Raw genomic sequence first — 17,468 nt, forward strand, 5'->3', positions numbered from 1 at the left:
CTTTTTCCATCCATTAGGTCTGGGAATCTCAAAGCTTCTTAAGAGGGCAATGGATCAATCCCTTAGCAATAACTCTCTCATCAGCTTTTCATTAGCAATAAAATAGCTTTCCTACCATCTTCTGGGAAATAACTTACCATAGATTCACAGAACTGCAATGGACTTCTGCAGATCATCTCATCAAGGCACTTTTCCTCAAAAAGGACTATACTGAAATCACAGATGGTGTCTACCTATCCTATTCTTTATGTCTTCAGGATCAAATAGTGCACAATCTCCTTTACAGTTTCAGATTTTAAAGTCTATATTGTAAATCATATTTTAAACTAATAAGTTCTTTCCTCTTCTGACTTAACTTTTTATTGGCGTTTTTTCTAATGTTAGGTCCCCTGAGAAAATTTTTAAAGGCTGTGTTTTTGCCATTACAAGTAGTGTGCTAGTAACCGTTTAACGACTGGCTCTTAGGATAAAGAGATAACACCAATTTGTAATATGTGCTGATTTTCATGGTGTAAATACTGCCACCATGGCCAATTTCAAAATGCAAATATAATGTCACTCAACACCAAGAAGGGAAAGATGGCATAATTCCAAAGGCACAAGAAATTAGAAAAAGAAGGGCAAATTAAATACAGAACAAGCACAGGAAGGAAATAATAAAGATATGAGCAGAAAATAATGAAATAAAAAACAGAAAAACAGTAAAGAAAAATCACTGAAATCAAAAGCTGGGCCTTTGAAAAAGACAAATAAAATTGATATACCTCTAAAACAGGCATTGGTGAACTTTTAAAGAGTCACGGCTTTGTTTTAACCCAACTGGTCTAACACCAACTGGGTGTTCTGGAATACAATTCTGGTGTTAACTACCTAGAATTAGTGTCAAACTCCACAAGTTAAAAACTCAGTCCCCCACAGAACTGCCCTTGCTTTAGACAGCAGCTGCACTTCAAGAGTCCACAGGCTACCCACACTTTTGACCAACTGGCTCCAATGGCCCCCTTAGGTTCACTAATTCACTAGAATAACTCACAGAACTTACTCGAAGTGCCATACTTAACAATTACAGTTTAATTATAAGGGATACACATTAGGCAAGGTCTGGGAAGGAGTGCAGAGCTTCCATGCCCTCTCAGAGAACATCAAGATGCTTACAAACCAAGAGGCAACACCGAGTTTTAATTGGTGTTTCATTATGTAGGCATAATTGATTAAATCATCGATCACATGATTGAATTCAATCTCCAGCCCCCTCCTCTTCCTAGAGGTCAGGCAGCTGAAAGTTCCAACCTTCTAATCACATGCTTGGTCTTTCTGGTGGCCAGTTCCCATCCCAAAGCTATTCAGGACTCACCAAGAGTAACCTCATCAGCCTAACAAAGATACTCCCATCACTCAGAAAATTCCAAACGTTATTGAAGCTCTGTGCCAAGAACTTGGGTCAAAGACTAGATATATTTTTAAATTATACAACAGGCACATTATTTATGTATTTTAGGCTCTGTGGACCATATGGTCACAAATTCTCAACTCTGCTATTGTGGTGCAAAAGCAGCCATAGGCAATATATAAACTAATGAGTGTGGCTGTGTTCCAATAAAACTTTATCTATGGATACTAAAATTTGATTTTTGTTTAATTTTCACATCTTGAAATTTTATTCTTCTTTTGATTTTTATCCAAACATTTAAAAAAATGTAAAAACTATTCTTTCCTTTTATTTTAATTTTTGTGGGTACATAATAGGTGTACATATTTATGGAGTATATGAGATGTTTTGATACAAGCATACAATGTGTAATAATCACATCATATAAAATGGGTATCCATCTCCTCAAGCATCCATCCCTTGTGTTACAAACAACCCAATTATACTCCTTAGTTATTTTTAAATGTACAATTAAATTATTATTGACTATAGTCACCCTGTTGTGCTATCAAATACTAGGTCTTATTCATTCTTTCTTTTTGGATCCATTAACCATCCCCTCATTGCCCCACAAAACATTCTTAACTCATATACCACACAAAAAAACTTTCAGCAAGCCTGATTTGCCCTGCAAACCACAGTTTGTTCATCCCTGCCCTTGGGTAAAAAAAGAAAATACAGACATTTCTAATATCGGGAATGAAAGCAGGGACATCCGAAACTCCTTCAGATATTTAAAAGATGAGAATATTGTAGACAGCATTATGTCTCCAAATTTGAAAACTTAGATGAAATGAACAAATTCCTTGAAAGACACAAACTACCAAAACTCTCTTAAGAACAGATGACCTAAATTTTCTATTACATATCAAAGACATTAAATGTGTAGTTAAAAACTTTCCCAAAATGCAATCTCTAGGACCAAATGGCTGCACTGGTGAATTCTACCAAATATTTAAAGAAGAAATATTAATTCTATAAAAACTCACCAAGAGAAATACAACAGGAAAGAAAATTTGCCAAATCATTTTACGAGACCAGCACTAACCTGATACCAAAATCAGATTAAAACATCATAAGGAAACCACAGAAGAATAATCCTCATGCACATAGACATAAAACTCCTTATAAAATTTGAACTAATTTAACCTAGCAATATATAAAAAGGATGATACAGTATGACAAAGTGGAGTTTATTCCAGGAATGCAAAGTTGGCATAAGATTTAAGAATCAATCAAAGCAATTCACCTTATCAATAGATGAAAAAAGAAAAAAAACATATAATCATTTCAATAGGTACAGAAAAATCATTTGACAAAATTCAATATATATTCATGATAAAAATTTGGAAGACTAGAACTGATAAAAATTTCTTCTGCCTCATATAAAAAACCAAACAGCTGACATCATACCTAACTGTAAAAGACTGAGTGTTCCTAAAATCAGGAACAAAGTTAGGACGTGTGTTCTTATTACTACTTCTATCCAATCTTGGCCTTGTCAAAGTAAAATAAAATGGAGACCAGGCTGAAAATTCCCCAAGCAGACCAAGTCAGTTAGTCAAATAAGGATTTGATTGGTAAATGTAAGCAAAACTTAAGTTGGATTATTCCTTATAAATATCTCTGACAATCAGAAACTAAACTAAGTCACCTTACAAAAATGGTGAAAGTAATTGTTATTGGCCCATCCTCTGCTATCTGGAAATCCCCACTGCTGTAATCAATCATTGTAAAGATTAAACAACTTCCTCGTTTTTACTATAAAACCCAATCTGCAAGAGTAGGCCTCTGAGCTTCTAACCACTTTTGATTTTGAGGACTTGTGTGTAACAATCTGTATTTACTATTTTACTCAACAGTAAACTTTAAAATTCTCTTTACTTATCCGATTTGATTTTTGTTTTGAACAGCCTGAAAGTGTTAGCCACGTAATACTGCAAGAAAAAGAAAGAAAATGCAAATAGATTGGAAAGGAATAAACCTGCCTTTATTCACAAATTACATCATCCTAGAAAACCTCCCTTCTGAAAAAAACTACAAAATAGGAAAGTTTATCAAAATTCAAGAATGCAAGGTCTATATTGAAAAATCAATGTATTTCTATATACATGGAAGGAATAATTTTAAATTGAAATTAATAAAAATCTTTTTCACAAACAGTATAAAGAACATGAAATATAAAATAAAGCTAACAAAATATGTGTAGACTGTGTATGCTAAAGGTTATAAAACACTGATAAGATAAATCCTAAAAGACTTAAATAGAGAGATATGTATTAGAATCCTCGATATTAAGGTGTCAAATTTCTCCACATTGATCTATAGACTCAATGTAATCTCAGTCAAAATCCCTACAGGATTTTTAGTAGAAATTGACAAATGACTACAATTTATTTTAAAAATAAATTTTATTTATTTATTTATTTATTTATTCAAGGAATTTTTCTTAGAAAAGTTGGAAGACTCACATTTTATATTTCAAGATAAAGTTATGCTAATCAAGACAATGTGGTACTGGCTTAAGGACAGATAGACGGATCAACAGAAGAAAAGAGAAAGTTCAGAAACAGATCTATATAGAGATGGTAAATTGATTTTTGGCAAACGTGCTAGAGTAATTCAATGTGGAAAGAATAATCTTTTCAATAGGTGGTAACTGGACATCCACACACAAAAAAACCCCAAAAAACTCTGATGCTCATTCACACTATACACACAAAGCAACTTGGAATGGATCATAGACCTAAACATAAGAACTAAATCTATAAAACTTCTAGAACACTTAAAGAACATCTTTGTGAGTCTGGATTAGGACAACATATCTATGCTAGGCTACAAAAATCACAAACTTTTGATATAATAAATTTTAAATCATAAAATTAAAAATGGATAAATTGGACTTCATTGTCCTTCAAAGTCACTGTAAAGAAAATGAAAAAGCAAACAGACTGGGAGAATAATTTCTAAAATACATAGCTGATAAAGGACTTGTATGCAGAATATATTTTTAAAACAAAATAAAACAAAACTCTTACAACTAAATAAGAAGACAACCCCAAGTTTTTAAAAATGGGCCAAAGATTTGAACAGACACTTCACTGAAGAAGAGATGTGGATGACAAATTAACACATGAAAAGATCCTAAACATCTTTAGTTGGTAGAGAACTATTAATTAATTAAAATCACAATGAGATAACACTATTTACCAGCAAGAAGGGCTAAAACTTAAAAAGAAACTGGCAGCTCAGTGTTGGTGAGGATGTGGACCAATGAGGACTCTCATATATTACTGGTATAGATTGAAAATGATGAAGCCACTGTCAAAAACAAAGTTTCTGTTAAAGTTACACATATATTTACCATATGACCAAACCATCCCACCACTAGATATTTAACCAAAAGACAGATATTCCTACACTCACACAGACTTGTATTCAAATGTTCAGATTTATTAGTAATAGCTCAAAACTGGAAACTACCCAAATGTCCTTCAAATGGTGAATGGATAAAGAAATTATGGTACATTCATACAGTGGAATATGACTCAGCAATAAAAAGGAATGAACTATGAATAAATGGAACAACATGGATGAATCTCAAAAGCACTCTGCTAAGTAAAAGCAGCCAAATACAAAAGGCTACATGTACTGTATGATTCCACTGATAGGCTATTCTGGAAACGGTAAAACAGAAATCAGATCACAGACTGTCAAGGACTGCAGGTAAGGGAAGGGGAAAGAGCCATAAAAGAATTTTTTGTCCTGATGGCAATGTTTTAAATTTTGATTGTAGTAGTGTTTATACAATTTTACACATATTCTAAAACATTATATAATTTTAAAAGACGAATTTTACTGTCTATAAATTATATACACAAAAATCTGTTTTTAAATCACAAAAATTTTAAAAGTCAACAAAAAGAAAAACATAACTATATGACATTAAGCTTTAGATTGTTTGTATTTAAATGATTTTGAGGTTTACATAGAAAATTTCAATTAAAAAAAATAAGGTTTTGCTTAACAGAATTAGAAATAAACCAAAACCACCAAATTTCTGTTACTACTTCCTAACTAAGAAAGATTAAGCTTCAGGGCTCTGCTTGTGATTTGTAAAAATGTCTTTTCAAGTCATTATTTTCAACAGTAACATGATCTGGAGGCTTAGACCTTATCTAATATTCAAAAAAGATACCCTTGTTTCACATTTATTTAAAGATGGTAAGGATTTCATATTAAATAAACTGTTTTAATTTAAAATCATCACAGAGGCATTTACAAAATACTAGAACTAGCACTTACAATGGAGTCAGAAGATCTGATTTCAAAACAACTTGTCACATACATAGCTATGAAAAATCATTACATCTCAGTTTATTCATTTCATTAAATGGGAAAAACAATGCCAACTTCATAAAATTTTGTGAGGATTAAATGAGATGGCAAATACGAAACCAGTGAGTATGCTACAAGATATTATATAAAGTAAGGCCCAGTAAGCCTTCATTATCTAAGTATTCATTCTCCAAGTTCCCTAAGAACTTAGGTTGTACAAGGAAACAAGAGACATCACAGTGGGGAATGGTTCACTAATAAACTGACCATTTCTAAAATGATCCCCAGGAAAACCTCTTCCCTTTCTGTACACACACCCCAATGTCTATCTCTGCACTCCAGCTTTGGTTGGCTTACTCTCACTAATTGTACAGTATTTTAAACACCTTGTGAATATATCACAAATAATACATAACTAGGTTGCTAAATATAACTGCCCATCCTGCAGAATTTAAGTAAGTCAGTGAAAATCAGAACAAACTCAATGAGAAGAAAAAAAAAAAAAAGACAGGATAGGTGCTTAAAAGGAGTGACCAGGCTATTTTTTAAATAAGAGCACCTGTGAAAACCGATGAAGACAATTATTTTTGCAAAAATAAACAGGAGAGAAAAATAGGATATCAAATCATCATACAATTTTCTCAGAAAAATTACATCAGCCCCTGCTCCCTAAAAGCAACACTTGATTCTTTATCCATTCATGCCAAGAATTAGTGAATAGTTCTCATGTAAATTTTGTGAAGTGAATGATAAAATAAGCTTATTTTCATAATTTAATTTTTTTCAAAATAAAGACTAAATAAATATATTTTTCAATAATTGCTACAAAATGTTAATTTTTTAAAGTTAATTGAGTTTAAATGAGTTTTCTCCTGTATCACTTACCACTGAATAATGTGGATCTTCTCTTTTTTTTTCATTCTAGTTACTCAAATATTTATATGGGGAAGAATATAGCAATTCTTTTTTGTTAGTAAAATCATAGCTGATGTTTAAAACAAGCTTGAAAGTGCTACATTCAGCAGAATGTGGTTTAAATTTTCTACAAACAATAAATATGGAAATAAATATGAGAAAATCTCTTCCCAATTTCTTAATTTTACATGTAAGGATTAGACAGCAGCCCAGTGTGGGAAGTGACTTGCTCAAGATCACACAATGTCTAACAGTGGCTGAGTCAGGATTACAAGGAAGAGCTCCCAAATACTCTTCCTTCTCCACACCATTAATCTTTATTTTACTCTAATATGCTATGTAGCTAAGATATATATGAATATCAAAAATACACAGCATGGAAATTGTATAGACACACTAAAAAGTAAAACACTAGTCAGCAAGCAGTGAAGCACTAAATTGACTTCAAATTTTTATTAAGGTTATCCTTCCGTTAGTGATTGAAGGTATATTAGCTTAGTGGGCCATGCAATAGCTGTAGCACCACAACTAATGGACTGCCAAGAGATGATTTAATAAAGAGGACCAGCTGAACAACGGTGTGTAAGTAACTCTGACAACCTGAGGCTTTCTCCTGGTCAAACATTTTATATCTGTAAGTGACTTTCTCTAAAAAAAAATCACCTGTGAAGATACTCTCAGAAGGTTTCACTGTAATAACAGTAGCCCAAACATTCTTATATAAGTTCAGATTCTTCAAGATCTTAAGCTGTGATTAAAAAGAAAAAAAGCTTAAAGGTCTTGTCCCCAGATCCTTCTACAGGCACCATTTATAACACGGTTAGAGATCCAGTTAAATAACACACTCAGCAACTACACCATGTACGTCTTTTGGTTGAAGTAAAATAAAGACATACAGCAACTTTTGAAATGCTGCCCTCTAGATTTTACTCTAAAATGCAAGAATGAAAATTGGGAAAAAGGCATGAAATAAAAATATTTATTAAATACACATGTCTATAAAATATTATGTGGACTCCTCATCTTTATAATATAGACCAACTTGCATTGGGAGGAGAAAAACAAAAGTTGTAAGGGGAGAAAAACACTAAATGAGCAACGAATATTGCATATGATTAATGAGAGTTCAGGGAAAAGTTAACTTCACACACTTTATAATATTGCTGAAAGTGTGGTAAATATCAGTATCTTACAAATGTCCATACGTGCCCCTTGACCCAGCAATGTCTCTTGTAAAAATTTATCTCAGAAAATAATTCAGTCACATCTGTAATCCCAGCACTTTGGGAGGCCGAGGCAGGAGGATTGTTTGAGGCCAGAAGTTCAAGGCCAGCCTGGGCAACATAGTAATATCCTGTCTCTAGAAAAAATTAAAAACTTAGCCAGGTGTTGTGGCACATGCCTGTATGCCCAGCTACTTGGGAGGCTGAGGCAGGAGGACTGCTTGGGCTCATGAGTTTGCGGCTGCAGTAAGCTAGGATTGTGTAACTGTACTCCACCCTGGGTGACAGAGCAAGACCCTGTCTTAGAAAAAAAAAAAAAAAAAACAGAATTCAGGTTCGCAAAAAGATTTAGCTAAAAAGATTTTCATCATACCGTTATTTCCTTTTTTTTTCTTTTTTTTTTTTGAGACAAAGTCTCACCCTTTTGCCCAAGCTAGAGTGCAGTGGCACAATCACAATTCACTGCAGTCTCAATCTCCTGGGCTCAGACGATCTCCCACCTCAGACTCCCAAGTTGCTGGGACTACAGGTATGTGCCACCATACCTAGCTAATTTTTTTTATACTTTTGAGAGATGGGGTCCCACTATGTTGCCCAGGCTGGTCTTGAATTCCTGGGCTCAAGCAGTCCTACCGCCTTGGCCTCCCAGAATGCTGGGATTATAGGCATGAGTCACCACGCCTGGCCCCATTACTTTCTAATAGCAAAAAAAAAGCTGGAACTATCAGGGCTGATATTAATAATTACACATCCATACGTGAGAATAATAGTCTATAAGAAGACACTATCGAGAGATGTTCACACTATATTAAGTGGACAAATAGAGTTACAAAACAGTATGCATTGTATGACTCATTTCATTAAACATATGTGCAGATTAAAAGGTTTGAAAAGATACACATAAAAACATTAATGTAGTTAACTGAACAGTGAGATTATGGTATTTTTAATTTATATTTTCTATATTGCTCACTAGGAATACATAATGCTTCTGTAATAAAAAAATAAGTTATTAAAATATTATAAACCATACAAGAACATAAAATTTTATTATATAGTGATTGCAGAACATCGTATGTGACTAAGAGAAGTCACAATGCAATGTACTTTAGGACAGTAAATGAACAGTAAACCTTTCCCTTGAAATGCCATTGGCCAAAAAGTATGTTCATGTGATAATGTGAGCCTAATCCAAAAGAAAAAAAAAAAGTCATCCCATTAAGAATAACAGTAATTTTATGATATTAGAAAAAGAATCTATGACAGTCATTATCAAAGTAGTCATTTCTGGAGGAAAAAACTGCAAATAAATGAAGACATTTATGTAGAATGATTTTAGGTTGCAAGCAAAATAGATGAGGGTTTAAATATTTAAAGCCACAGACGGTATCTTAGACAAAAACAGAGTTTTTGTTTCCTTTAAAACAGAGTTTATTATTTACTCATTTTTTAAAAAGTATTCCCTTAACTCACAACAGAAAAGATAAAGTTGAAGAAATTTGTTCCAGATGCAAAGCTCAGATTCATGATTCTTTTTTAAAGATACTCAATTTCTTATGAAACAAAGACAGAGCTTCCCACTAGAATTTTCAGAGGAAATATTTCCACTAAGAACAACATTTTTTAAGACTGCAATTTGTTTGTTAAAAAGTTATTTATAGAGTCCAACAAAGTATCAGACAGCTACTGTGCCTAATTAACACATATATTCTCTCTTCCTCTCTCCAGAAATGTGCACATCATACTCACGGTGTGACTAATTCAAAATAAGTTTATGAAATTGATTTTTTCCTCTTCTAAACACATACAAAAACAAGAAAATTACTTAACAGTAAGGATATACTTTTGCTTTTAAAACTGTTTAGACCATCTTAAAACTGACTCCTGATTCCTTATCTTATAAAACTTATTCCTAGGAAAATTTATAAATAAAATGAGGTTTACAGGCACAATGTTATTCTGGCAGCCTTTTGAAGAACTGCTTTTTGATTCAACAACAGATAATTTGCACACTTTATTCTCCCTATCTCTGGGAGATATAACTGCTTAATACTTTTTATATCTTTAAAGTTTTAATATTCTTTATTTTATTAGAAAAAAAGATATCTGTGTTTCTTGCAAAGTTACTGTTTATTTTCATTAAAACAGTGAAGCCTTCATGGAAAAGCACTACTTATATATGATTTGTCCATACACAAAGTTCCTATTACATCAAATTATTCATAAAATACCCCCTTGGCAAGAAGATTATAAGGAAGCTTGAAGCATCAGGTAACAGTTGGACTGAAAGATCTCCGTGGCTGCTTCCAACCCAGTGATTCTCTGCAGTTCTTAAATATCGCAGTTTAACTGAAGTCTTCATCAGACACCAAGTGAGTTAACATGTACTGAAAGACTCTTCAAGAATACAAATGAGAAGGTTACTCAAACCAGCCCTCCCGTCTAACCACAATTATTTAACAGCTTAAATCCAAATTGTGAACATAGTTTGAGATTTTTCTAAGATGTTCTTTAACCTGCTTTCTCCTCTTTTCTTCTGTATTTTCTACAGAGTTCTAATCTTAAAGTTGAAAGAGGTTTATGTGTTTTAGAAAAAAAAGTGGATGCTTTTAAAAAATGTATTCCCTTAACTACTCCTTACATCTACTTTCTAATCCCCAACTCACTTAATTAAATTCAGTGTGAATTTAAATTGCAATTAACATCTTTTGAGGGATTACATGTTCTAATCACAATTATGCAGTGAATATTTGAAACACATACATTTTGTTATATTATCTGAATGCAAATTGGAGTCCAGAAGAAGATGTTTAATAAAAATGTATAGTACTGAAGACTTTATTATAGATCCAAAGGGACTAGAAATGAGATTTAAAAGAGTAAAAGCACTGATACAAGTATAAAAACAAATTGTTTCACCTCCAAAACCCCTGGAAATGGCCCCACTTGGCTCCCATTTAACCTAGCTTCTTCACAGTTTAAAAACTGCCTTCCAAGATGTTTTCTTAACCAAACTGAATTTCATTTTTCCCCCTAGATCAGGAGCTCACAGAGTCCTAAATGAGAGATGATGCATAAAATTCTGTAAGGACAGGGGACAAAATCTGTTTTTCTGACCCAGGAAGTTATAATGGAATTATTACATTCTTTTTCTTAGCTTTTCCTTCAAAATTGCATTTCATAAGCAGAAAAAAAAGCTGACATTTATTGAGCACCTTCTGTATGCCAGACAATGCGTTATTTTATTTAATCCTCAAAATAACCCTATGAGGTAAGGATTACTTTATTTTATAGATACAAAAGATAAGGCTCAGAGTAGTTAAGTGGTTGAGAGAAATAAATTAAATGCATCAGTGGTGAAACTGGGATTTGACTCCTAAATCCATGCTCCCATCTGGTAAAAGCATAGTATCATTTCTGCAAAGGTGAGACCTTAGGAGGAAAGCCTAGGATAAAGCACCTATTTTCAATGTTAAGATTAACTACAATCCTGTCTACCAGGCTGTTGGGATTGTCATGGCCCCAGAAAACAGCTTCATCTCTGGTAGTAAGCTTGGATAGAATGCTTCAAGAAGTTTCATTCCTGGGGCTCTCAGGACTTCTCTGCAGAGGCTAAGAGCTTGCTAAAAGCCGGAATTACTTGGCATCTTCTTAATCAATGCCAGGATTTACCATAAAGTAAAGATCTGGTGTATTAATCTATGCCCAGTTTCCTCTTGGTAACTTTTTCATTCCATCTTCAGGGTCTGTTTGTATACTTACCAGATTGTTAGCTCCCAGGCTAGGTTTATGTTTAAGGAAACTAAGGCAAACTCAAGTCCTGCCTTTCACTCCCTTCCACTGTCAGTCTCCTGTTAATTAATCATTTTTCTACACAACTTTTGCTGCTATGCTTTACTAGTAAAACACGGACTAGTTAAGCTAGCTATTACTTTTTCCTTTGAGAAAGATAACACTAAATTGCCAAGCTCCCTACCCAGTCAACTCTGAAAAGTAGGTTTAAACACACACACACACACACACACACACACACACACACACAGGCACACACAAATACTTTTTTACTCCTTAGCTTTTGTTTTGCCCTTTTCTTTTTTCTTTCTCTTTTTTTTTTTTTTCTTTTTTTTGAGACAGAGCGCTCTGTTTCCCAGGCTGAAGTGCAATGGCACAGTCTCAGCATACTGCAATCTCTGCCTCCCAGGTTCAAGTGATTCTTGTGCCTCAGCCTCCCAAGTAGCTGGTAGTACAGGCATGTACCAACATGCCCAACTAATTTTTGTATTTTTAGTAGAGATGGGGTTTTGCCGTGTTGGCCAGACTGGTCTCAAACTCGTGACCTCATGTGATTCACCCGCCTTGGCCTCCCAAAGTGCTGGGATTACAGGCGTGAGCCACTGCACCTGGCCTTGCACTCTTTTATCTATGATCCAGCCTCCTGGATCTATGTGATGTGATATGCCTAATGTGACACAGCACCCTGTACAAGGATAGATATGACAACCCAAAGATTAGAGACAGGTAGCTGGGAGAAGAGAGACATTACAGTTTATAATTTACCACGTGAAACAGCCATGAAATATGCAGGCATCAGAGGACCCCAGACTTAGTTTACCTAGGTCTGAATGCAGCTCCATAGCTAGAGGACCTCTAATGAGTTTAATTAAACCACTTCAAGCCTCTATTCCCTCATCTCAATAATGGGCATAATATCTACTTACAAGAATTTTGTGAGAATTAAATAAGACAATTCATGACAATCAGTAGCACCATAAGCTTAATAAATATTAGCTATTATTAACTATATCATCATCAATATTATCACATTACCAAGTGGTAAGGGCCATTAATCAATGATTTGCCAAACCAGAAATCCAGAAACAGAGATATAAAACTTCTGATAAATTTGAAAACATAGAGACAAATAAACATTTTAATGTGGGAAAAAGGAGGGATGGACATGAGGGCGTGGAGCAAGGCATTTATTTATTTATTTATTCTAACTTATATTTTAATTTTTTTTTTTTTTTGAGATGGAGTCTCGCTCTGTTGCCCAGGCTGGAGTGCAATGGCACAATCTCGGCTCACTGCAACCTCTGCCTCCAGGGTTTAAGCAAGTCTCCTGCCTCAGCCCCCCGAGTAGCTAGGACTACAGATGTGCACCACCACACCCAGCTAATTTTTAGTAGAGACAGGGTTTCACCATGTTGGCCAGGCTGGTCTCGAACTCCTGACCTCAGGTGATCTACTCGCCTCAGCCTCTCAAAGTGCAGGGATTACAGGCGGGAGCCACCGCGCCTGGCCAGCAAGGCTTTTAAAATACAGTGTTTAATTCTTATGACATAATTTACTGTGACTTTAAAATAATAACCTGTTATGTGGGTGGTACTTCTTTGTTAATATTTAGAGATTTGTGACGCTTCAGAAAATATTCAATAACAAATACATTTTTTTAAACCATTTTTGGGGGTAGGGAGGTACCTTAAAGTCCTCAGGAAAAACCAAACTTGAATGGAGAAGATCTTCACAGTTCTAATTAGGGTTGCAGTTTGGATTAAAAAGAATCATTCAGGGTTCTCCTGAAACTTCCTGAAAAGCAAAGCTGAATGGGGAACACAACCAGAAGGAGAGCACAGTCACTGGAGAGGCTAATGGCTTCTAGGAGGGTATGAACAAACCCCTCTGGCAAGATCCTGGCATTTTTCCTATGACATACATCTTCTAACCCAGTCATCATTTCTCCAACTCTGGCCTTTCTTGTGCTCCTAAAATAGTAACATAGGGATGATGTAAAGAGGCACAAATGGTTGGTGAAGGCGGGAAAGTGGTCAGGAGAGGTAGAAGCTATTGCTGGTGTCAGAGAGATTGGAAATTTAACTCAGTCAGCAGCTGCATGAAGATGCCAAAGGGCACATGGGAAATGCTTCCTTGAAAGCAGCACCAGGGAAAAGTAAGAGAAAAAAAAGGACACTAGGATCCATGGAGTTAGAATCCTTCTACTTGAATCTGCATACTATCATCAAAATCAACCCAATTATTCAGTAAACAGACATTTGATGAATTCCTACTGTGTATAAAAAACAGTGAAATAATTTTCTTATTGTAAGATATGATCACCATCCTCAAGAACATTTCAACCTATAAAGGAGTATTAGCATGTATAAAACCCAAAGATTATTTATTTATGTATTTATTGGGTCTTCCTATGTCACCCAGGCTTGAGCTCAGTGGCATGATCATGGCTTACTGCAGCCTCAACCTCCCAGGCTCAAGCAATCCTCCCACCGCAGCTTCCCGAGTAGTTGGGACCACAGGTGCATGCCACCACACCCAGCTATTTTTAAAATTTTTTTGTAGAGATGAGGTCTCACTATGTTGCCCAGGCTCGTCTTAGGTAACTCCTGGCCCCAAGTGACCCTCCTGCCTCGGCCACCTCCCAAATGCTGGGATTACAGACATGAGTCACCACACCCAGCCCAAAACAACTTTAAAAGAAAACAAAGGCATTCCTTTAAAATCAAACTTCCTTTAAAATAGAATTTATTATTTACTCCATGATGGGCTACGTTTGGGGCAGATATATAACTATGCAATGTGGAATGGCTACATTTGAGGTAGATGTATAAATATGTTCTGACAACAGGCAGCATACAGAGCTTGCACTATTATTTGGTGGGAGAAGAAGGATGTAAAAAAGTTATAATTCTTTGACTATTTCTCTCCTATCTCATAGGCTTATTGCTTCCTTTAATGTCTTTTCTTCAAAGTCTTAACAACTATTGTTCAAATTTAAGCCATTATTTTAAGTGCCACTTTTAAAGAATGTTCTCAGTTAGAATTCGTCTTGAAATATCCCTAGGTATACTACTGATTCTGAGATACAGATGCATATATTATATATACATATAAATGTACATATGTATATATACATATAAATGTACATATGTATATATACATATAAATGTACATATGTATATATACATATATATGTACATATATAAATATATACACATGCCATACACATACCCCATGTATACATAACTAAATGGGTAATATAAAGACATGCTATAAAAGAATTTTGCTATAACTACAAAGAAGGACTGCTCAGATAGAGTTGCTTCCTTCCCTCCTCATTCTTAATATTTAAAGTCAAATGCACAATTACCTTTTCAGAAAGGAGTCTCTTTTCTGATATAACACAAGGTACTTACCTCAAACTTGAACAAAGTTTTTACTAGAGTATTAAAATGATGTTTACATATTTATATTTTTCATTAAAGAAATCATGTGAATTCTTTTTCACCAGATATATGATAACCATACTACTAGACTATGGAGCCTATAACTAGCCCCAAACTTTCTGCATTTGCTGACTCTGAAATTCCTCTTTGCAAATCTGCACAGCATGACTAATGCAGGCTAGCATGTTGGTATGGGAAATTCACTAGCACTAATAACAATCACCACTTCTCAATCCCTCTATGTGTGCCAGGCACTGTGCATGTACCATCTTTACAGATATCACTTCATGCAATAGGTACAATACTAAGTAAAAAACATGAGATGTATTTAAAATACAGCCCAACTATATATTGTCATTTTAAATTAGCTTAAATAAACAAATGATTACACATTGAGTATCCCTTAACCAAAATGCTTAGGATCAGAACTGTTTCAGATTTTTAGATTTTTCAGATGTTTGAATATCTGCTTTATATACACTTACCGGTTGAGCATCTCTAATTCGAAAATCCAAAATCCAAAATGCACCAGTGAGCATTTTCTATGAGTGTCATGTTGCCATTCAAAGTGTTTTAGATTTTCGAGCATTTCCAGTTTCAGATTTTCAGAACAGGGATACTGAACTTGTACAAATAGTTACATACGTAGGGATAGTCGAAAACTTTCCTAAATTTAGGCATATACTAAAGTAACTATAGAAGCTATCTAGAACACTGGACCAATGGAATTTTCTTTTCCATTCAGTTTGCTTTTAGCATTTGAAGTATGGCTTATTATAAAACTAACTTTAGAAACACAGCCTAGCATTTTGTTTGAGGTACCTTTAGATCTTTAAGTTAGACAATGTCTATCTGAATATTTTTCTGTGTCAAATTCCAGTTGTAGCTAAAGTCACTCCTATTTGGTGAGGCTTGCTGAAAAGAAGGTAGATAAAATCTTCAATCCATTGAAGTATACAGTTATACATATTAAAAGAATGATCTCATAACTGAAAATGATAGTTGTTACAACTGCAATTAAATATCATCATTATGGCAAGCATTTAATGAGTAGTCACTCTATGTCACACCAAATTATTTATATTCTTTATCTTTCCATTTAAAATTCATATTATACCCATTTTACAGCTGAAGTAAATGACAAGTAAAATAATTTATCTACAATCAGATAGTACTTAATTAGTAGAGCCTGCATTTGAACAGGTCTAGAGACACCAAAGGCCACACTCTTTTCACTATGTTAAAGTGTCAACATTAAAAACCTTGACTAAATATAAAATGCTTGAACCATCACTTATATCAAATTCACGAACTCAAGAAAATATTCCTCTGACCCACCCAACCATTTCCTGTCCACCATACCCGCCCACTCCCAAAAGATAGCTCATGCAGTTTTCCAAATGTACACTAAAAATAAAGGGAAATAAAAGTGACATCTCAATACAAAATATAAATCCTTCAGCATCTTAAAAATAAACTTTTCTATAAAATATAGTGGAATAACTGAGGGACAAACATTAAAGAATAATGAACGTGCAAAAAAAAATGCACTGCTGTCAGCATTATACCTGGGTACAAATGTGTTAGTGCATCTTAGTTTAAAACAAATCAAGTGCCTGTTTAGAAAAACACTTCCATGTACGGCATACATACCAGTGTTAGGAAGAAAAACAAACCCAGAAATTAATTAAGAAATGGGTGGTTTTACAGAGTGCTATAAGAAGAACTTTCTAATAAACTTTCTCCCTATACTTAGAGTGAAATCTTCCTACAGATTTCCTTCTCTCATTTACATATCTGTGCAGGCTTATTCTGTTTTTTTTTTTTTTCCTTTCAAGCCCCTTTGCCCTTTCAATCATGAAGCATATTACTCCACTGTCAGTGCAAAGCAGTTCCTAACAACAGGGAACCCAGCTGGGATAGGAAGAGGGCAGCGGGCTCATGCATTAACATAATAATCCAACTGTGTTCCCATAGGCCCTTAGGGCAGACAGCATATTAGGTAGGCCTCCTGTGCAGACCCTGGTGGAAGCTGCCTTATCACCTGCCTATCAACCTGTGGCAGCTAGAGCTAGCTCAATAGCACCAGCTCCTGCCAAGCAGTGGTGCCCAATTACCTTACTACAAAAGACAGAAATCCATTTTTCTATGTCTGTTTAATGTACCCAATGCATTTCCTTATTTATGATTTGAATCTACGTTTCTGCATCGTTTCCAGGGGATTGACTTATTGCCTTTTAACTTTTTAAAGTCTAGTTGTCTAAAGGCCATTCTGCAGCAGTAGGTAGGAATGAGACTGAAATGTGAATTTCAAATATAAAAGCC

The 17,468-nt window shown here is 34.6% G+C and overlaps 1 protein-coding gene across 10 annotated transcripts in view; it reads right to left on the reverse strand.

Moving 5' to 3' along the window:
• Nucleotides 1–17,468, reverse strand: part of SLC10A7 (solute carrier family 10 member 7) — a 271,510-nt gene that overhangs the window by 203,345 nt on the left and 50,697 nt on the right. For 2 of the 10 annotated variants that reach the window (XM_054554556.2, XM_024246419.3), the window contains one exon: nt 9,313–10,302. The exons of the other annotated variants lie outside the window; for them this stretch is intronic. Coding sequence is in view for 1 of the 2 variants with exons in the window: in XM_024246419.3 (XP_024102187.1) it covers nt 10,267–10,302 (36 nt within the window). In the remaining variant the exon portion in view is untranslated. Of the gene's footprint in view, nt 1–9,312; nt 10,303–17,468 lie in introns of those variants that run through there. 10 annotated transcript variants of the gene reach the window in all.

Source organism: Pongo abelii, chromosome 3, assembly GCF_028885655.2.
Source record: "Pongo abelii isolate AG06213 chromosome 3, NHGRI_mPonAbe1-v2.0_pri, whole genome shotgun sequence".
In the NCBI taxonomy this organism is placed as follows: domain Eukaryota; kingdom Metazoa; phylum Chordata; class Mammalia; order Primates; family Hominidae; genus Pongo; species Pongo abelii.